Below are 21,988 nucleotides of genomic sequence, written 5' to 3' on the forward strand. Positions count from 1 at the left end.
ACGGAAAAGGGTCAAGAGGTGTTGAAATTTTGTGAGGTTGGATAGCTACAACGGAATGGTATCGGTGGTGGGGTGCACATATTTAGTCTTATTTATTTGTGGTTATTAGTTTGTCAAAATACAAATAAAAAGAAATTTAAAAAAGAAAAGAAATTTCCCAATGCTGCATTTGTTTTTCTTTTTGCTGTTTTCTTTCCTTTCCCTTTTTGCTCTTAATCAGACCCATTGCTTCTCCAAGCTGGCTGCTAGGTAAATGTAAAGGTACCCCTGCCCGTACGGGCCAGTCTTGACAGACTCTGGGGTTGTGCGCCCATCTCACTTAAGAGGCCAGGGGCCAGCGCTGTCCGGAGACACTTCCGGGTCACATGGCCAGTGTGACATCGCTGCTCTGGCGAGCCAGAGCTGCACACGGAAACGCCGTTTACCTTCCCGCTGGTAAGCGGTCCCTATTTATCTACTTGCACCCGGAGGTGCTTTCGAACTGCTAGGTTGGCAGGCGCTGGGACCGAGCAGCGGGAGCGCACCCCGCAGCAGGGATTCGAACCACCGACCTTTCGATCGGCAAGTCCTAGGCGCTGAGGCTTTAACCCACAGCGCCACCTGTGTCCCCTAAGCTGGCTGCTACTACTTTTTAAAAACAAAAACAACAGGATCTTCTCCCTGGGAGCAGTCATGTGCTCAAACTCAGGGAACAGGACCACAGAGTGAACCGCATAATGATGCTCAATGATAAACTTAGCCAGAGCTCGCTTAGTGTGGAGCTTGCTGAGCGATGGGGTGCCAAACAAAGCAATATGGCCCTCCATCTCAAGGGGGATGTTGCAGGAATTTATGTATAGGTTGGGGGGGGGGTTGCCCCTCCAGCAGATATCATACACATGCAGCCCACTACCAAAATCAGCACAATCACTTTTGTGATTTGTCCCCACAAAAGACTTCATCACAGTTTCTTCCTATCTATTCAAATGGCCTTTGCTGTACGATACCAAATGTAAGAATTCACTGATAAATGTATCTGTGTACTGGCTCACTGGGAAAACTTCAGAAATTTATATAGACATTTGAGCTCAGCCACTCTGCCTGAGTGATAATTCCTGGCATCCTGACACCTGAGTGCCAGACAGGTAGCTATTCCAGAAATAACAATCCCAGATGAAGACAAAAGGGTATGATTAACTTGGCTGGGATACAGGGAAATGTAAATATCTCTTTTGTTACACTTGATGGGTGTTTGGTGGAGGGCAAGGAGAACCATGGAGCAGGGTCCAGGATGCTCAGATTACTGCCACCAGACCTCCCCTTTCATGATGTAACCGTGATGTATGAGTGATGTAGTTGCATTAGCAGCTAATAAAAGTTTGGGTTCTCTTTTGTTTGGGGCTTCCATCTTGTTCCCCCTGGTGGCAGGTGGGAGTCCTGTCGCGACAGTCTTCAATAAAGACCAAACCTACTGGCTGCTGTTTTGCTCTGGTATTCCTGGCTGGTGTCCTTGGGAACCCTCAGATTTCTCCGTTAACAGGGGAAAACACATTTTAAACAAATAGGGGGTTTTTTTTGTGTGTGTGTGTATGTGCAGCTTTCAAATCTCCTTCCTGGGGAGAGCATTCCACAAGTGGGAAGCCACCGCAGAAAGGGCCCGGTTCTCGTGTTGCCACCCTCCAGACCTCTCACAGAGGAGGCACACAAAGAAGGGCCTCAGTTGATGATCACAGGGTCCGGGTGGGTTCATGTGAGGAGAATCCGTGTGTGAGCTATTGCAGTCACATAGAGCAAATTGCAAAAGTTCAACCAGGACGTGACAGCAGCCAGATTTGCCTTTTCCAAGAAGAGGCAAAGCTGGCACACTGGCCAAAATTGTGGGAAAGCAACACAGGCACGTGATCGTAAAGAGACAGAGCTGTTACGCTTTTTCGATGCAAGGGCTGAAAAACTGAAAGGAGGGGGGTGGGAGTTCCTTCTTTTCTAATGCGGTCTTTATTCTCTATGTGGCTTTTTAGCTGCATTCATCCACTAGGTGGCATGTTATCGACATGGGATATTGGTTTCTCAAGGGTTGCAGTCATCACTGACAGCCTCGCCAGAATTTCATCATGCGAACAATTTGTTGATGAGACACCCTGCAAACTCTTGTTATCCATTTCCGAAACAACGCTGGTGGCTTATGTTCAACGGATGACCAGGACCTAAACGTTGAGGGATGGGGAAGAGGTGGGGGGCATTTGGATCTGACACTCAAGCTCCAAGGAAGCCCCTCAGATTCGGACCCTTGTTAAAATTATTGGCATTGGGTAAGTTTCGCAACTTGTCCTCATGCGCTTGAGACCAAAGTGTGACAATCTCACAGCTTAGAAGGGCACGTTTAAACAAATAACTGGTACAGATTTAGTCATGTTAAAAGAGATTTAACTGATATAGATTTAGTTATGCTTGAGTTTTTGTTCTCGTGTTATTCCAAACCTAGCCTCCTCTAACCCCTTCAGAATCAGGGGCAGAAAGACTGGAGATCTCCCCTCTTGTGTTATATTTATGGTCTTTCATTTCCCCGCATTCTCCTCACAACAACTTTGCGGGGTAGGTATTCGAGGCCAAACCCAAGATCTTGCAGTGAACTTCATGGCTGCGTGGTCTCCCAGATCCTAAACCAAGTAATATCCCACCACTTTATTTCATAATCTGGGAAGTAGGCCTAAAGGACCGCCCCTGAAGGACCAGGTGCGCAGCCTGGGAGTCATTTTGGACTCACAGCTGTCCATGGAGGCACAGGTCAAATCTGTGTCCAGGGCAGCTGTTTACCAGCTCCACCTGGTACATAGGCTGAGACCCTATCTGCCTGCAGACTGTCTCACCAGAGTAGTGCATGCTCTGGTTATCTCCCGCTTGGACTACTGCAATGCGCTCTGTGTGGGGCTACCTTTGAAGGTGACTCGGAAACTACAACTAATCCAGAATGCGGCAGCTAGACTGGTGACTGGGGGCAGCCGCCGAGACCATATAACACCGGTCTTGAAAGACCTACATTGGCTCCCAGTATGTTTCCGAGCACAATTCAAAGTGTTGGTGCTGACCTTTAAAGCCCTAAACGGCCTCGGTCCAGTATACCTGAAGGAGCGTCTCCACCCCCATCATTCTGCCCGGACGCTGAGGTCCAGCGCCGAGGGCCTTCTGGCGGTTCCCTCATTGCGAGAAGCGAAGCTACAGGGAACCAGGCAGAGGGCCTTCTCGGTAGTGGCGCCCACCCTGTGGAACGCCCTTCCAGCAGATGTCAAAGCAATAAACAACGACCTGACATTCAGAAGACATCTTAAGGCAGCCCTGTTCAGGGAAGTTTTTAACGTGTGATTTTACTGTATTTTTGGTTTTTATGGAAGCCGCCCAGAGTGGCTGGGGAGGCCCAGCCAGATGGGCGGGGTATAAATAATAAATTATTATTATTATTATTATTATTATTATTATTATTATTATTATTTATTATTATTACAGGCCGAGGGAAATGATCTTTTCCCATAGGTCTGGAAGATTGAGGAAGCCCCTGTTATAGGTTGTCGGTGGCAACTTTTAACATTACACTAACGCTGCCTAATTCATCCTTCTGGGCCCCACAAATTCACCCTACCAGGTCCAGGGTCCACCAGCTACCACTGAGGTATTCATGGCGGTTTCCTGGACCTTGCCAACAGATGTCATAGTCCAGGCTCTTCCACTCAGAGGAGAGGGCAGAAGAAGGACTCAGAGGGCTGGCCTTTCCAGCGGTTTTAGTCAAGGTTCTCCCATTACATAATGCTATGCCAAAAGGTGAAATCCTCCTTTCAACCAAGCTGCACAGGTAAGACCAAAGGAATGAATAAACAGCTAGAAGCTAAATGGCTTAAAAAATATATATAATTGAATTCATGTACTTCCCATAAAAGAACACTTGTGAAGGAAAGCTACAGGCCACATCCAAAATACCCGGATTCTTTAAAACTTTATAATATTGAGTGACAAAATGATACAAATCAGTTCTGAAGATTTACCTTTTTGTAAAACTGCTGGTCGCACACTGCTCTCGTTTTCATAAATTCTTCACTATTAAATACTCTGTGCTCATAATTCAGATGATCTTTCACCTCCCTATTGGTAAAACAAAATTATCAAAATCAATCATGAATAAAAGTCCTTATTAATTGTGCTCAGTTCTTTAGGTGGAATCATTAAACCCACGCCCCCCCCCTTTTAATTCTATTGTAACCTGCAAGCTTTCAGCAACACATCTAATACAGCACAGAGAATCCACCACATATAAATGACACAGGAAAAAGGCTTGTGTCATGGAAGTGTACGAGTTAGGGGTGGAGAAGGAATTTGTCTGGGCCACTTTTCACAGAATCATAGAAGTGTAGAGCTGGGAGCCCAACACTTCGGCATATTTTGAAATTCATTTCAGGGGGCAGAACGTGCACACACAAATAGGTTTAGGAAACTGATACACATGAAGGATCATTCTTGTGTATAATAGCTGAAGCCAGTGACTGATGTTCTGCAAATCAGTCTAACCCCTTTTTAAAGCCATCTGCCCTAGTGGCTATTACAGCAAGATGGTCTGCAAGCAATACCTTATTGTTAATTATTGCAAACACACACATCCCCGATTCGCAAGCAACAAACGCTTCACATTTGTATTATTCTTGGTCCTGGATTCTGGCGCATAAAGCAGTAGAAGAAAGGAAAGACACTACTGGAAAAGAAGAACAAAGGGAAAGTTGGAAGAAAAGGACGAAACAAAAATCTCAAGCCCATTGACAGAACATTGTTTGGCTTTAGTACTGTAAAACTTTACCTCTTCAAAGAAAGCATTGGCTCAAATATTTATGGAGGCAGCAATAATTTCCCCTGAGTGTTGGTACGCCTGACTGTGGTGCTAGGGGTACCAATTCTGTGCAGTGAATTAATATTGCAGTTTTGAAAAAGACATTCCTAGCATTCCCCCCCCCCCCAATTCCAAATTCTAATTATTTTCTCTCGCTCGCTCTTTTTTAAAAAAGCAACCACAATGATGCTCAACTGGTGTTATGACCTTGGGTAGATGCAACATTGATTGACCTCTTTCCACACCGACTCATCTTCTTCCACCGAAACTCCACTAACTTTTCAGCAGTGACCAGAGGGCAGAATTGTGTCTGCACTGAATTGACCATTAAAAACAACTCAAGCTCATTTCTAGCTCTCATTGGAAGCAAACTATGGTCAGCAGCCTTTGCAATCCCATAGTTAACACTGGAAAGGGAAGGGGAGGAATTGAGCAGGAGAAGAGAGAAGAGAGAGCACAAACTTGTAAGATGCTCTCAGTTATTTTAACCACAGTTAAGATCAGCAAGGCATCAGGAAATGTCACAGCTCCATGGATACAAAGGCAAACGTCAAATGAGTGCCAAAATTCATCAGGTGGACCGTTAACCTTAATTTAGGCACAGTTAACCCCCCCCCCAGAGTAGATGGGGGGAGGACAGAGGGGAGGGAGTCTTGCTACATGAATGGACCTCGTTCCATGCACACGTCAACTTAGTTGAAGCCTATCCAATAGGTCTATTCAAAGTAAAACTTATTTGAATTCCACCCTCAGTCGCCACATTACAATGAAGTCACACAGAGTCAACTGGCAATAGCCAAAAACCCACTTGAAAGCTCAGCATAAAAAGGTCCTTTGCTACAAGCATGTAATCCCTTTCTCTTAACAAGGATTCTGTCCTCAAGACTAAGTCCTGGAAGCCTGGGGAGATTCATAACATTACTCACTGAATGTTTGCAGTGCCCCCCCCTCCAACCAGCCGCAAGTCTGATGAGTAATGCGATGCACTTTCCAGCCGGGCAGCTTAAAAGCACATCTAATGTAAATTAGGGTAATTAACATTCACTATGAAGTTAAAAGGGATGTGGGTGGCGCTGTGGGTTAAACAACAGAGCCTAGGACTTGCCGATCAGAAGGTTGGCAGTTCGAATCCCCACGATGGGGTGAGCTCCCGTTGTTCAGTCCCAGCTCCTGCTCACCTAGCAGTTCAAAAGTACGTCAAGGGCAAGTAGATAAATAGGTACCGCTCTGGCGGGAAGGTGAACAGCGTTTCCGTGTGCTGCTCTGGTTTACCAGAAGCGGCTTAGTCATGCTGGCCACATGAGCCAGAAGCTGTATGCCGGCTCCCTCAGCCAATAAAGCGAGATGAGCACCACAACCCCAGAGTCGGTCACGACTGAACCTAATGGTCAGGGGTCCCCTTACCTTTACCTCTATGAAGTTAAAAGGAGCCCTGACACATCAGAATGGAAGCCCATTTAGTGCAGCATCTTGTTCTCACAACAGCCACCCATCTTCTTTCTTCTTTGGCAATCACTTGTAGCTGAGTAAGACTGTCTTCAATAAACACGGTTTTAACCATGAGTCCATAAGTGACTGTGGAGGCCAATTCTGGATGCACATGTCCTTCCACAGTGGGGACATTGGTTTCCAGGCCGGAGTTGATCATGGTGAGGGTTTACCACATTTCTCCCTTGCGTCCTGAGTTCGAGTGTCTTCAAAGCCCATGACAACTTTGGTAAAGGCTGTTCTCCAATTGGAGTGCTCACAGGCAAGTGTTTCCCAATTTTTGGTGTTTATACTACATTTTTAAGATTTGCCTTGAGACAGTCTTTAAACCTCTTTTGTTGACCACCAACACTACGCTTTCCATTTTTAAGTTTGGAATAGAGTAGGTGCTTTGGAAGACGATCATCAGGCATCGGCACAACATGACCAGTCCAACGAAGTTGATGTTGAAGAATCATTGCTTCAACACTGGTGATCTTTGCTTCTTCCAGTACACTGACCTTAGTTCACCTGTCTTCCCAAGTGATGTGTAAGATTTTTCAGAGATAAAATGGAATCTTTCCAGGAGTTGGCGTTTATAAGTGGCCCATGTTTCACAGGCATACAGCAAGCTTGGTAGCACAATAGCTTTGTAAACAAGCATTTCGGCGATGCTGGCATCAATGTCGGCCCTTGTGGAAAGATAACTGCTGGAGCCAACCCTATGCCCAGGAGAAACACTGCCATAACTGAGCGTCAGATTCAACGCCTCATTTATTCCTTCACTGAATCGAGGGACTCTTTGCTTTAGTACAGAAGAGAGCAGCAGAAGCTCAGAGACAGAGAGAGAAAAAGAGAGAGAGAGTGAAAATGCTTTGAGTTCCAGGATCATGCACTGCACGAGGGTTATTTCAGCACCTACCTAAAGATATTGACTATTAACTGCAGAGTAATCTGCTGAATTTCAGAATTCAGCCTCTGCTGCCAAATCCTCCTTCGCAGCTGAACTTCACCAAGGTCTGTGCAGGAAGCACGGTGGGAGAGCTCCAGGTCATAGTGCAGCTGAAGATTTTCAACCCTGCAGGGGAGGAAAGAGCACATAACTCCCTAAAAATTAAATCAAATCCACCCCAGGTGGGGGGAGTCTGAGGATTCCACTCCCTGTCCGAGAGAGATGTGGGGAGATGCCAGTGGAATGGCTTCAAGGCATGCTTTGAAACCAAAGGCCTTAAGCTATGCCTGTCTTGACAAGCAATCAGACTTAAGAGAGAATTTGGAGTATATATGGGGGAATTTGCTCAACCAGTCAGGTGTCAGTACACAAGAGAAAATGGGATTAGGTGTATTATAGAAGACAAAGGGTGGCGCTCTGGATTAAACCACAGAGCCTACGACTTGCCGATCAGAAGGTCGGCAGTTCGAATCCCCGCGACGGGGTGAGCTCCCGTTGCTCGGTCCCTGCTCCTGCCAACCTAGCAGTTTGAAAGCACGTCAAAGTAGATAAGTAGGTACCACTCCGGCGGGAAGGTAAACCGCGTTTCCGTGCACTGCTCTGGTTCGCCAGAAGCAGCTTAGTCATGCTGGCCACATGACCCGGAAGCTGTACGCCGGCTCCCTCGGCCAATAAAGCGAGATGAGTGCCGCAACCCCAAGGTCGGCCACGACTGGACCTAATGGTCAGGGGTCCCTTTACCTAGAAGACAAACGCTTTATCTTACTGGATCATGCGCCATTATCAGAATTTTGCAGTTCAAAGTTTTGGGGTGTTTATTTCAGAAAACCCATCAACAATCCCTGTGTGTGTATTTGGGTGAATGGAATAACTTAATTAACGCACACCACTTGCCCCCATTCAGGCGCCCTGTTGCCCCCCACCCCAGGTCCCTCAATCCACCAAAGGAATCCATCTTTCTAATCTCACTGGATGAAACAAAATAAAAAAATTCCTTCCAGTAGCACCTTAAAGACCAACTAAGTTAGTTCTTGGTATGAGCTTTCGTGTGCAGGCAGACTTCTTCAGATACACTGAAACAGAAGTTTCCAGACCCTTCTATATAGTGAGAAGGTGGGGAGGGGTATTACTCAGAAGGGTGGTGGGAATGGGTGATTGGCAGATAGCTGTGATGAGCCTGTTGACGACTCTTAACGACTGCAATAGGTCTTATAGAAAAAAGCAAGGGGTGAGATGGTGAAAAATGGCTTTGTCATGTATAATGAGATAAGAATCCAATGTCTTTGTTCAGACCAGGTCTCTCCATGGTTTTAAGTTTGGTAATAAGTTGCAATTCAGCAGCTTCTCTTTCCAGTCTATTTCTGAAATTCCTTTCCTTCCCACCACCCTTCTGAGTAATACCCCTCCCCACCTTCTCACTATATAGAAGGGTCTGGCAACTTCTGTTTCAGTGTATCTGAAGAAGTCTGCCTGCACACGAACGCTCATACCAAGTACTAACTTAGTTGGTCTTTAAGATGCTACTGGAAGGAATTTTTTTATTTTGTTTTGACTATGGCAGACCGACACGGCTACCTATCTGTAACTGGATCACTTGATGAAGATAACTTCAGCCCCCGCGCAACTCACTACCTCACACTCCTTCGCCAAGCAGGAGAATGAACAGGTCACAAAATCGCACGGTGTGTCTTTGCCAAACAATTTCATTTTTTCATCCTTAGCATTTATTTCTACCTTGCTATGAAGATTTTTGCCGCCTCCAGTGGGATATCTGGAATTTCAGTCTCCTCTTCCGATGACTGGGATTGCGCAATATCGCCATTGTCGATGTTAATTAGAATTAAGTCGTCGGCTTCCTTTTTATTTAAGATACAGACAGGTTCATCTTTAAAACAATATTGATTAAGCAGGAAGAAGCAATGCAAAATGCAAGCTATGACACTATTAACGATGGAATAACTGAATACCACCCATAAAATGCAATTAAGATTAAGTTTTACTCAAGAGTAGAACCATTGAAATTAATGAACCTGATTTTGTCAATCTCAGTGGATTTATCCTGAGCAATGCTTAGCTGAATACCACACAATGTATCTCGCTTAGCGTGGGCAGAATTCAGTGCAGCACTTAGGAGATTGTTTTGTGCAATCATTTTTGCTTGGCCAAAGGGATGCTCTCCCCTTTCCTCCTTCTGTACACTGTTCTGGGGGTTCTTCTCAACCCCCCAGAATGGATTAGCGGGCAATACAGTAAGGAAGGGAAGGGAATAAGTCCTGCTGCGCTGGCATGCTCTGGCTTCTGCAAATGAAGCCAGGTAGCTGAATCCAGCCCCATATGAATAAAAATACGTAGGTTTTGAATTTTTGGACACAGAGCAGGGTGGATAAAAATAAATAATAATGTTAAAAATCGGATTTTTAAAAATTTAAATCAGATTTTTAAATTTTTTTAAATTGGATTGTTAAAATAAATGCTTTTGGAGGAAAAACCTTTCTAAATATAGTTTTCTATTTAAGTTACATTATACTCCAAAGGCTATTCATCAGGAAATAAGGATTTGTTTTACGTTTTTCATGTGTGCTAAAACTCAGTCTAAGCTGTATTTTTTTAAATGTTTAACCACATCAGTTAACAAACATGTATATATATGCTATAATGCTATTGTTTTAGTTAAATAAATTGTTTAAATTGTTATTAAGAAAATTATTATTTTTCTTCTTCCAATAAAGTACAGCAGAAAAATTGTCCAGATATAAACAATTAACTTATTAAACCTCACAATAATTTCATAATTACCTGCCTATGTATTTCTAATAGTATAACCAAATCAGTAATTTTTGAAATAACTGTAAAAACTGCTCTGAAAATTTATTATTCCAAAAATGAAACCTTCATCTGGTTGTAAATATTAAGATTATACCTGCAAGAATGAGTCTTTCTGTAAAAAGAGGGGGGGGATTTAAATCAAGTCTTACTGACAAGTGATTTAAATCGATTTGATTTAAATCAAATCCACCCTGTCACAGAGCAATAATCTATGAACAAAAGCATTGATCTTATCTGTGGATAAAATATTAGAACACAGTTCAAACCGAGGGGAGGAGATCAGTGGTGGAGACTATACTTTGCATGCAAAAAGTCTTGGTTCAACTACAGGAGACGCCCATCTGAAACCCCAAAGAACCACTGTCAGTCCGAGATAGATGGGGCAAATGTCTCACTCAGAAAAAGGCAACCTCCTGTCTTTCCATCCAGTCTATCTCAGCCTCGCTGGGGAGCCGCTTGGACTCGTGTGAAAATATCCTACACTAATCTTCCCATTCCGAAAAGACTGAAGAGTCCTTTCAGATGTGAAGGCTGAGAACGGGAGCCAATTCTTTAGAGCACGGCCACAACCCTATAAAACAGGAAATGAGCTAACTCTCAGGGTTCCCTGGAAGATGAACCAGCATTTATAATCCCCTGTGAAAGGGTCTGACCTGAGACTGCACTGGTGGTGGCAGCAATTATGAGAAATGTCAGGGGATTTACAGAGCAATCATGGCAATAGCAGTGCGAGTGAGATCCAGAATTCAGGAGGTAGGAACAGTGGCAGAGAAGTTCGTCCTTTGCCACTCGGTTGGTTATCTGGGGTTGCAGCCACAGCACAGCTAAGAAGCAGATTAAATGGGTGCACATGACGAATATTATTAAATGCGTAATCTCTTCAAAAGGGCCCAGTTATCTATAATACCATGTGTTCGTATAAACCATTTTCCATTTTTAATTCCTATTAGATAAGCATTAGATAATCCCCAGGTCTAGCTGGCTGAATTGGTCCTACTTGGGCCAGCGAGGAGGCCAGGGGGAGAATTAGCTGTGGGATCTTCATAAAAGGGGTAGGGGGAGGGAAGAGAAGGGAAATAAAAGATCAGGCTGAATTCAGATTAAAGGCCAGGCGGAATAGCTCTGTCTTAGAGGCCTGACAGAAGGAGGTTAAATCCTGAAGGGCCCTGGTCTCATGGGACAGAGCATTCCACCAGGTTGGAGCCATCACTGAGAAGGCCCTGGCCGTGGTGGAGGATAGTCTGACTTCCTTAGGGCCCGGGACCTCTAAACTATGGTTATTCATGGACCTTAAGGTCTTCTGCAGGGCAGACCAGGAGAGGCGGTCCCATAAATACATACCTGGAAGTGACCTGGATAAGTCATAAGAACATTACTGGAACGTCACTAAAAGGGTGGAATGGAGGTAGAAAAAGGGGTTCACAGGCTTTTTCAATGGGCTTCTGATCCCATGCAAGTGGGCAGTAACCCAGAACGCAACTCCAGCACAAATGTGGAGTTACCTGTACCTCTGAATGCATTTTATAGGTGAGAGAAGCAGAGAAACAGAACTGGAAATGACCCACAGCAGACCTTGCAAACCTCTCCAAAATGATCAATGTGGCATCCCATGAGGAAGGATGTAGGAGCCATGACGAAATCCAACATCTGACGAGACAGAATGGGTACGAAGGTGTGCTGCCACTGAATAGGGTGGATGTACATCATGAAGCACTCGGATATGAGGGTCAGCAATGCCCAGTCAGAGGAAAATAAAACAATCTTCCGCTCTGTTAAAATGCAGGTTATGATCTGGAAAGGGAGGGGAAACAGGCCACCATAAATTCCATATAAGGAGAGCTTCAGCGTAAAAGCACCTTATCATTTATTTAACAAATTTTAAGTGCTTGGCATACTTTACAAAAGTCATAATAATAATAATAATAATAATTTATACCCCGCCCATCTGGCTGGGTTTCCCCAGCCACTCTGGGCGGCTTCCAACAGAACACTAAAATACAATAACCTATTAAACATTAAAAGCTTCCCTAAACAGGGCTGCCTTCAGATGTCTTCTAAAAGTCTGGTAGTTGTTTTTCTCTTTGACATCTGGTGGGAAGGCATTCCACAGGGCGGGTGCCACTACCAAGAAGGCCCTCATCTCAGTAACTCTTATTACATCCCGTCTAGCAGAAAGATGGAAGGAGAATTGAACTGGCAACATCCCACTTACTTCTTACTCTCACTGCCACTATGAGCATTCAGTATTTACGGCGATCCTGTCAAAGCCCTGGTCTCGCTATGGAAAGGCGGGCGAGACTTGCCTGGTTATGGGGATCGCTGTGTTCCCGTTGTTAAAAGTATGGTATGTCTTCTCGCACGCTCCCTGCCAGAGGCCCATTTCACTCATTCAGAACAAGGGCATTAGGCTGAAATTATTTACAAATGGGATCCTCCTTAATGAGGGTCCTGGTTGTGTGCGGGCCCCTAAGACACCATGGCTGGGAGAGTTGTTGCCAGGAGTGGCCCAAGCCTTAACCGTTGGGCCCCGGGATCGCGCCAGGCTGTTTGGGCCAATCAGGGAAGTTGGCGCGATTCCTGGGGCCTATAAAAGCGGCAGCGCAGCGTACTTGCATTCGCGCTGCCGAACACCTGCCCTCCCTCCCTAATTTTAGGTGCTGCTGCTTTGGCCTTGCTTCGGATTGGGTCGCCTGTTTTGGAGCAAGTGCTGGGTAGGAATTTTTCCATTTGGCAGATTGGATGTAGCCACTTGGTTTTCGCCTACCCCCTTAGCAATCGTCACAACTTTGTAAGGTTTGGCGGTGAGGCATTGGCTTATTGAAGTGTGTGGGAGGGGAGGTGCGGACATCACCTGCCCCTCCATGAAGAAGGGTATTCCGGTAAAGGAATCTGGGGGTCCTGGATCTCGTCCGAAGTCCGCTTGAGGGGCTAGGGCCATGCCAGGACCGCAGGAACCCCGGGGTGAGCGTCGTTGGTCTTCACCGATGTTGCTCCCTTGTTTGGTGTTTACACTTTCAGACTCCCAGCCAGAGAGGCAGGAGTCAGTTATAGTCTGTTGCCAATGCGTAAGCCAACACTGCTCACTTTGCTGTAATCGATAAAGTTGTGGCCTAAATTTTGCCCAATAACTTAAACTAAAATTACGTGTCAGTGTGAAGTTATTTTCAGGGGAAGGGCTTGGGGGCCTTGGAGTGCAAGGTAATTCTGTGCAACTCCCACAAACTACCGTATTTTTCGCTCCATTGGACCATAGGATGCACCAGACCATAGGAGGGGGAGAACAGGAAAAAAAAAATCTTGTTCTCCCCCTCTAAAACAAGGTGCGTTCAAGGTACATTCACCAGAGCTTGTGGGGCTGGCGGTGAGGGGAAGCGCTGCTTTCCCCCACCACCAGCCTCAAAGATCCCTGAAGCCTTTGGAGCGCAGCGCCCCGCTGCCCTGCAGAGGCTTTGCGCGCAGCCGTCCCCAAGCTAGAGCAGCGAGACAGAGCCCTTCGCCTCGCTGTTCTGGCTTGGGAACAGCCTTGCTAGCTTCTGCAGGACAGCGGGGTGAAGGCACCCCGCTGCCCTGGAGAGGCTGTGCACGCAGCCGTCCCCAAGCTAGAGCAGCAAGACGGAGCGCTCCGCAGTGCTCCGTCTTCCTGTTCTGGCTTTGGGCTTAGCGGCGCAGCCTGCATTCGCTCTATAGGACGCACACACATTTCCCCTTAATTTTTGGAGGGGAAAATGTGCATCCTATAGAGCGAAAAATACGGTATACACGGATCCAGTTTCCACCTGCTTAAAAACAAGACAGCCATGCTATACCTGTAACACCTGTTCCGGTTTGAAGCATAGGAAGGGAAGGTGTAGATCCAGATCAATAAGTGGGCTGTCAGGATCCTCCGGAGATGGAAATATTACCTGGAGAGGCTTCGTATTAAATATCTAGGAGGAACAACAGAGGTGGGTGGTCAGCTATTTTTTGTGTCATAACCGCAAAGTGCAACTACAATTTATTTTACAAACAAAAACAGTGAAAACAGGCCCAAGAAGACTGCTTTTGCATGCAGAACACTCACAGATCTGCAATATTATAGTACATTTCTTTGTCCAAATGAACAAGCTTTTTTATTTGCTCAACTACAGGAAGGGACTAAACAAAGCAACCGGAGAATTTGACAATAGATTAAACTTATCTGACATCTACTGTGATAATGAGCCGTCTAGTCTAATCCCTTTCTGAGCAAGGAAATGTTAATTCATGTGAGAGGGGGCGGGAAGAGAAAATAACAGTTGCATTACTGAGCGGATGAACCGTGAAAACAAATGCAAATTCTGGTGTTAAGTAAGATGAGATTTAGTTAATAACTCCTGTAGAACTTATGTTTATTATTTATTATTATTATTTCAAGCACAATCATGAGCAGTTGCAATACAGGCTCAGATACTATAACACAAACAGAAAACTTACATTAAATTGCATCACTCGGTGACAAGTTCTCACACAGACTAAAGGCCCTAGGGGAGACTACAAAACTGTTCTGTATTCCCATGATTGCCAAATACTGGAATAAACCCTGAAAACTGTTGTGATCAGATACCTATTGACAAAGGCTCAACCCAGACCCTAGACAGGCTCTAGACAAAGAGAGAGAATGAAGATTGAATGCAAACTCCTACAGTCTGCACTGAAAACAAAAAAACCCCCAGAAACGCACATTCTTCAATGAATTATGTCATGTCCTGCAAAATAAGGATAACCTCTATTATTCCTCTTTAAAGGTAAAGGGACCCCTGGCCATTAGGTCCAGTCGTGACCGACTCTGGGGTTGCAGCGCTCATCTCGCTTTATTGGCTGAGGGAGCTGGCATACAGCTTCTGGTTTATGTGGCCGAACCAGAGCAGCGCACAGAAACACCATTTACCTTCCTGCCAGAGTGGTACCTATTTATCTACTTGCACTTTGATGTGCTTTCAAACTGCTAGGTTGGCAGGAGCAGGGACCGAGCAACGGGAGCTCACCCCATCGCTGGGATTCGAACCGCCGACCTTCTGATCGGCAAGTCCTAGGCTCTGTGGTTTAACCCACAGCGCCACTACCTAAAAATCCAGTCCTAAAAGCAGAGTAGAAATAGAGGTCCTAAAAGACAGGGAACACAGAAGGCAGAAATGTGTAGGACAAGAACAGAACTTGAATCTTCAAACATGGATTACTGCCAAATAGCAGTAAAGAAGTAGGAAAGGCGATTTCCAGCAGGAAAAGCAGAAGATAGGGAGAGCTAAAGCATTCCCTCCCACACACCCCCATTTCCCCCCTGCAACTCCTCCCTCCCCTACAGTCAAAATAACATGGGAGGGAGAGAGGGAATGCAGAGACAAGATGTTCCCAAACATCGTCTCTCCACTGAAACTCCACTGTCCTATATTATTGCGAATGGCAGGGGTGACCTGAATTTGCAGACACAAGCCTGCTGCTGTCTGGTGTCAAGGCACCTTCATTGTGTAGTTTTCTTGATACGCTGAAAGTGCACCTCTCTTTGACAACAGAGATATGCATTCTAGGACACGCCCCCCCCATTCTGTTGACTATAATCTGTTTTAACTGATTCCGAAAGTGTGTTTTTAAAATTGCTGCAAGCCACTTTCCCTTCCTCTCTTATTTTTCCCTGGGCCTGCATAATTTTTTTGTTTTTTATACATATTTTGACTGCGTCAGACCAACACGGCTACCTACCTGAATCTAGAGTAATGTTCCGGTTTGCAGACTTTTTCTGGAAGTCGAACGTGCTCTGTTTTGAGTGTTATGCTTCCAATTTGAGTGCCACACTTCCGTTTTAAGTGTTACACTGAGGTCTGTCTGTTTTTGTTATTTATTTTGCATTTTTGCTTCTGCGGCTCTTTTTCATTTTTGTGACTGTGTGTAACCCAGTTCAGCTACTGACTGATTGAATGATTGTATGACTGCAGTACATTGTTTACTGCTTTCATTTTATGGATCAATGGTCTCGTTAGATAGTAAAATTCATGTTAAACTGCTGTTTTAGGGGTTGTTTTTAAAAGTCTGGAACGGATTAATCCGTTTTGCATTACTTTCTATGGGAAAGCGCACCTTGGTTTAGAAACGCTTTGGTTTTGGAACAGACTTCCGGAACGGATTAAGTTTGAGAACCAAGGTACCACTGTAGACAACAAATTGAAGGGTAAATTTGGTCTGGAGGGGAAAATGAAGAATGGAGGAGAAGAAGAAGAGTTTGGATTTGATATCCTGCTTTATCACTACCTGAAGGAGTCTCATAGCAGCTATCATTCTCCTTTCCCTTCCTCCCCCACAACGAACACTCTGTGAGGTGAGTGAGGCTGAGAGACTTCAGAGAAGTGTGACTGGCCCAAGGTCACCCAGCAGCTGCATGTGGAGGAGCGGGGAAGCAAACCCAGTTCACCAGATTACCAATCCACCGCTCTTAACCACTACACCATGCTGGCCTAGGAAAAAATAAGAGAGGAAGGGAAAGTGGCCATGAACCTTTGCTCTTCTGAGCACCAGTCATGAACCAAGTTCTTCAGAACAGGGTTATTTTAAGTTCCTTCATTTCCAGACAAACACTAAGGAAGCTAATATACAGCAGAATAAAATGTAGTATCTTGCAGAATTACCAAGTGCAAAGGTCCTGGAGGAGGAGTGGGGATTAAACACAGCCTGGCGGCGAATTCTTTTATATAGTTATCAACATCTAAATCCTTGTAAGACTTCAATTGTGTCAATAAGCTGAAATAATAAAAAAAAGCAAATAGAAGTGAAGCATATGTCAGTAGAAGGCAAAATTACTTTTAGTAAAATTCTCAAAGTATGTTTTTTTCTGTACAGTATATATCCACCAACTTACTGCAGTCCTTCTTTGTGTTGTTTTTGGTGCCTGCTAAAAATTGCTTTGCTCCAACGAAATATACTTAGATATACTTTAAATATATATATTTATATATATCTAAATATGTGCCTCGCTTTCATCAGTATTTTAATGACTATTTTAGATTGTCTTTAGCTTGAGTAAGCGGTATATAAATTTTGTTAAATAAATCAAAATGCATCACAATATACATAACTGCAACAGACTAAATCCATGCTTACAACCATCACTAACCTCTGAATAACCATTGAAAGAAATATATTTTAAGTGCAGTTCTGAACACAGGGAACCCAATTCATTTCGACCTATAAGGACATTGATTAATTATAGCACTGCCTTCGACTACCTGTTGGGGAATACTTTCCTTCCAATCTGCAAACCTACTTGGAAGGACAGTTCTAAAATAAATCCTTTCCTGTTACACACCGATTGTGAAGACAGAGACCGTTCAAGCAAAATGCTGCAGTGCTGCCTACAAATAGGTGAATCTGCTGCCTTAATTTGGCTTCCTTTGCCTCCCAACAGTTGTAATTGATCACTAAAAGCTCTCTCACTCTAATATAGCATATTTTGACAGCTTCTGTAACAAATAAAATCAAAGCTATGGGTGCAAGTTACTGCCATTGAAGTAGCTTAGATCATAATCCTTACCAGGACAGACAGTCTTTGAGGGCATTGAAGTAGGGATACCTAGATATGATGCACACCGCAAATGGCACAAAATATGAAGCAGATCTGGAGCTCTTTGCCGTTTCCCAAGAAGCTTGTCCATTATAGAAGATGTGGGCATCCTGCAAGAAAAATGCATGTTACTTTAGGCACTTGTCAAAAATTTTCAGTTTTGGAAAATCAAGAAGCACATTTACAAAATACAGGACATAATGTTGACTTTAAGAACATGTTGCAGTACAAATTAGGCACTCAAGACCCATTCTTATTCTATAATAATAATAATAATAATAATAATAATAATAATAATATTTATACCATGCCCATCTGGTTGGGTTTCCCCAGCCAGCTCCCAACAGTATATTATTATTATCATCATCATCATCATCATTAAAAGCAATAAACATCAAACATTAAAAACTTCCCTATACAGGGCTGCCTTCAGATATTTGTTTATTTCCTTGACATCTGATGGGAGGGTGCCACCACCAAGAAGGCCCTCTGCCTGGTTCCCTGTAACCACACTTCTCGCAGGGAGGGAACCGCCAGAAGGCCCTCGGAGCTGGACCTCAGTGTCCGGGCTGAACGATGGGGTGGAGACGCTCCTTCAGATATACTGGACCGAGGCCGTTTAGGGCTTTAAAGGTCAGCACCAACACTTTGAATTGTGCTCGGAAATGTACTGGGCCAGTGTTATACGGTGTTCTATTCTTTTGGGAATTCCCATGTTCTGCTTACAAAAGCCCCCCTACAGCTTTATGGTCACATGTTAAGAACAAGTTACCTGAGTTGACAAAGTCGAAAGCATTCGCCCTAATTATATCTGTGACTAGAACTCACAATCAAGAACTCTGCTGGGTCTTCTTCTTCAGAGAGGTATGCCCTGTACTGTAAAAACTTAGCAGTAGCTAAAGATACAGGCACTAGATGACTAATTTTGAGAATGGTCAGCATTTGCAAATGATCAGCTCAGCATTTGGGCTTGTCGGATTAGGAGCACAGCAGCAGGCTAAACAACCTACCTGCATAGGCCGGTAATACTGTGCGACAACACCATACGTTCTGTTACCACAGACGTCGGTGAAAACAAGGAAATGGATGCGGTCTTCTGTGGATTCCAACGCTATATTAAATCCTCCTGCAAATGAGATCAATTTATTGCAAGGCACAATGCCAATAAAAGTTAGCAGTAGTGAACAGAGTTACGAATTGCCATCTTCAGATGAAGGGCAAGATAGGTAAAGGTAAAGGGACCCCTGACCATTAGGTCCAGTCGTGACCGACTCTAGGGTTGCAGCACTCATCTCGCTTAGCCAGCATGACTAAGCCGCTTCTGGCGAACCAGAGCAGCACACGGAAACGCCGTTTACCTTCCCGCCAGAGTGGTGTACCTACTGATCTACTTGCACTTTGACATGCTTTCAAACTGCTAGGTGGGCAGGAGCAGGGACCAAGAGACAGGAGCTCACTCCGTCGCGGGGATTCGAACCGCCAACCTTCTGATCGGCAAGTCCTAGGCTCTGTGGTTTAACCCACAGCGCCACCTGCGTCCCTCTTGTGAATCTTTGTACTTTTGTCCATTTACTGAATTTATTTTCCCCGATTTAAACTATAAAATGGTGATTCTCTTGAGTGAAAATGAGAGTACCCCTGAACATTTTTTTAAGAAAAAAAGCACTGTATCTATCTACCATCAATAAAATGATTCCCACTTTCCAGAAGCACTACAAGTCCCCTGCTTTTATGCATCAATATTGATCCTATCCGTTAACAGACATGAAACTGATTATTAAAATGACAGGGGCTCAACATCACCTGGAAAACAAAGCTGTGGCAATCCGTTAAGGTCAATGTCTATGGGGATGGTAATATCTTCAGTCTCGGGAATTTTATGGGCTCCATTCAGAGCTTTTGCAGTGTCAGTCTTGGATTTCTCTTTCTTTTTCCGAAAGGAACGCCGTTTCCCTTTATTGAACGCATTCCTATTTATATTTGTGGTTTGCAAATCCTCCTTGCTGATGAACGGAGGTACAAAAACAGAAAGCACTTCTGGTTCAAAGGGAGGGACGCTTCTTATGTCATGTCTTTGAGCAACCTAAAAACAATAAAATAATAACAATTCTTATTTTGTCCCCAAATGATGGTTCACATATAGAAATTTACTTCTGTTACTACTTAGCAGCAATTTATTTTTGTTATGAAACAATCCACCCCAGCTAAAACAATATTTTTAAAAGAATGTTACTAATATTATTTGGCAATAATTACTTCTTCAGTCTTCATCCTCTTATGTATTATCTTCATTTTGTACATGGTGCTCTCTGCACACGTATCTGATACTGAATTCTACTGTTGGATTGCACTTCCAAGTAAACAAACTCTAAGACTACTAGTTCAAAATTAAAGCCAAGAGCATTTAACTAGGTGCAAAAGTCCATTGGGTATTTTTCCACTGTCAGTTCTTTCTTCAAGAATTAATAATACACATTAAATGAAACATTAGCAACGTTATTATTTCAATTTGTTACCTACCTTCCAACCTAAGATCCCAGGGCAGGTTACAGCAATTAAATTGCAATGTTAAAAGCAGTTCAAAAGAATTTACCATCACAAAAATATGGTGGGCCCTAAAACTAGACACCCCGGGTGTAAAAAAGCAAAGGTAGAGGTATGTCTTTAGCATTCGATGAAGATGCCAAACACACCTCTATGGGGAGAGAGCTCCACAGCTTTGTGGCTGTCACAGGGAATAGGTAAAGGTAAAAGGTAAAGGAACCCTGGACAGTTAAGTCCAGTCAAAGGCGACTATGGGGTTGCGGCACTCATCTCGCTTCAGGCCGAGGGAGACGGCGTTTGTCCACAGACAGCCTTCTGGGTCATGTAGCTAGCATGACTAAACCACTTCTGGCGCGACAGAACACCGTGACGGAAGCCAGAACACACGGAAACACCGTTTACCTACCCGTCATAGCGGTACCTATTTATCTACTTGCGCTGGCGTGCTTTCGAACTGCTAGGTTGGCAGGAGCTGGGATAGAGCAACAGGCACTCACCCTGTCGCAGGGATTCGAACCGCTGGCCCAAGAGGCTCGGTGGTTTAGACCACAGCGCCACCCGCATGATAGAGAATGTCCTTCCCCAGGCCACCAGCAGCCCAAGCTTTCAAAAGTGATGGAACAGCTAAGAGGGACTTCTCTGCTCATTTGAACACCCAAGGGGATCAGTAGGGAAGGAGATGAGGCTTTAAAGCATGGGTAGGCAAACTAAGGCCCAGGGGCCAAATCCGGCCCAATCGCCTTCTAAATCAGGCCCACAGACAGTCAGGGAATCAGCGTGTTTTTACATGAGTAGAATGTGCCCTTCTATTTAAAATGCATCTATGGGTTATTTGTGGGGTATATACAAACTAAAATGTTTGTGTCAATACACTGATCAAGCAATGCCGGTCTGCTGCTATGCAGGGCATTTAATACACAGTTCATTTCCCCCCCAAAGTTTCTGAGGCTATGGTCTGCTCGCGAAGTGATGTCCTGGCATAAACAAAAATCTTTTTATTAAGTTGCTTGTTCAAAGTACACTTGCATTTTTACAAAAAATACCTGCAGTCCAAACTGCATCTTACAAGCTGTTCTCACCATCACACTTGTTCTTGGAAACAAAGATTATGCCTTTTGAATTAATTAATTTACTTTGAAACAATTAATTTATGGCATTAACTTCCACAAGATGCGATGTTGTCTACTGGCTTTGAAAGAGCATTAGATAAGTTTGTGGAGAACAGCTTCATCAACGGCTATTAGCAGTGACAGCTAAATGAAACTTGCATGTTCAGAGGTAACTGAGTCATGGCACAGAAATATACAGTAAAAAATAAATAAATTAATGGGTTCCCAAATGCGCATCTAGGTTAAAGATGGGTCCCAAGTCTGAAACAGTTAAGACTATTGGTCTAGTACAGGCATAGGAAAACATGGCCCTCCATATGTTTTGGGACTACAACTCCCATCACCCCTAGCTAACAGGACCAGTGGTCAGGGATGATGGGAATTGTAGTCCCAAAATGGCAGAGTTTGCCTATGCCTGGTCTAGTAGTTAACAATATTGGAAGCAAAGTCAAGAAATCCTAAACTAATACAGATTCTATGCCGGTTTCTCAGGAACTTGTGACACCCTTAAATCTATCTTGCTTCAAGACATTTTTCTTTTCAGTTCTATGCAAAGCATGACCATTATCAACCAATAAAACCAAATAAAATCAACTAAGCACGTTGATCTTCATCTAGTTCATTCTACTGAAGTCAGTTTGTAAGATGTCGGTGGCGAAACGAACTAAGCATGCTAT

At 44.2% G+C, this 21,988-nt stretch overlaps 1 protein-coding gene across 4 annotated transcripts in view; it reads right to left on the minus strand.

The window, feature by feature from the left end:
- DENND3 (DENN domain containing 3) overlaps window positions 1-21,988 on the minus strand; it is a 45,714-nt gene that overhangs the window by 18,818 nt on the left and 4,908 nt on the right. For all 4 annotated transcript variants that reach the window (XM_081918666.1, XM_081918665.1, XM_081918664.1 and 1 more), the window contains 9 exons: window positions 19,462-19,741; window positions 18,669-18,784; window positions 17,629-17,768; window positions 16,727-16,838; window positions 13,898-14,017; window positions 11,664-11,882; window positions 9,000-9,121; window positions 7,236-7,391; window positions 4,014-4,110 (listed from right to left, as the gene is read on the minus strand). In XM_081918666.1, coding sequence (XP_081774792.1) covers window positions 4,014-4,110; window positions 7,236-7,391; window positions 9,000-9,121; window positions 11,664-11,882; window positions 13,898-14,017; window positions 16,727-16,838; window positions 17,629-17,768; window positions 18,669-18,784; window positions 19,462-19,741 — 1,362 coding nt within the window. The remainder of the gene's footprint in view (window positions 1-4,013; window positions 4,111-7,235; window positions 7,392-8,999; window positions 9,122-11,663; window positions 11,883-13,897; window positions 14,018-16,726; window positions 16,839-17,628; window positions 17,769-18,668; window positions 18,785-19,461; window positions 19,742-21,988) is intronic.

Source organism: Podarcis melisellensis (assembly GCF_964234715.1).
Source record: "Podarcis melisellensis genome assembly, chromosome: 7".
Lineage (NCBI taxonomy): Eukaryota > Metazoa > Chordata > Lepidosauria > Squamata > Lacertidae > Podarcis > Podarcis melisellensis.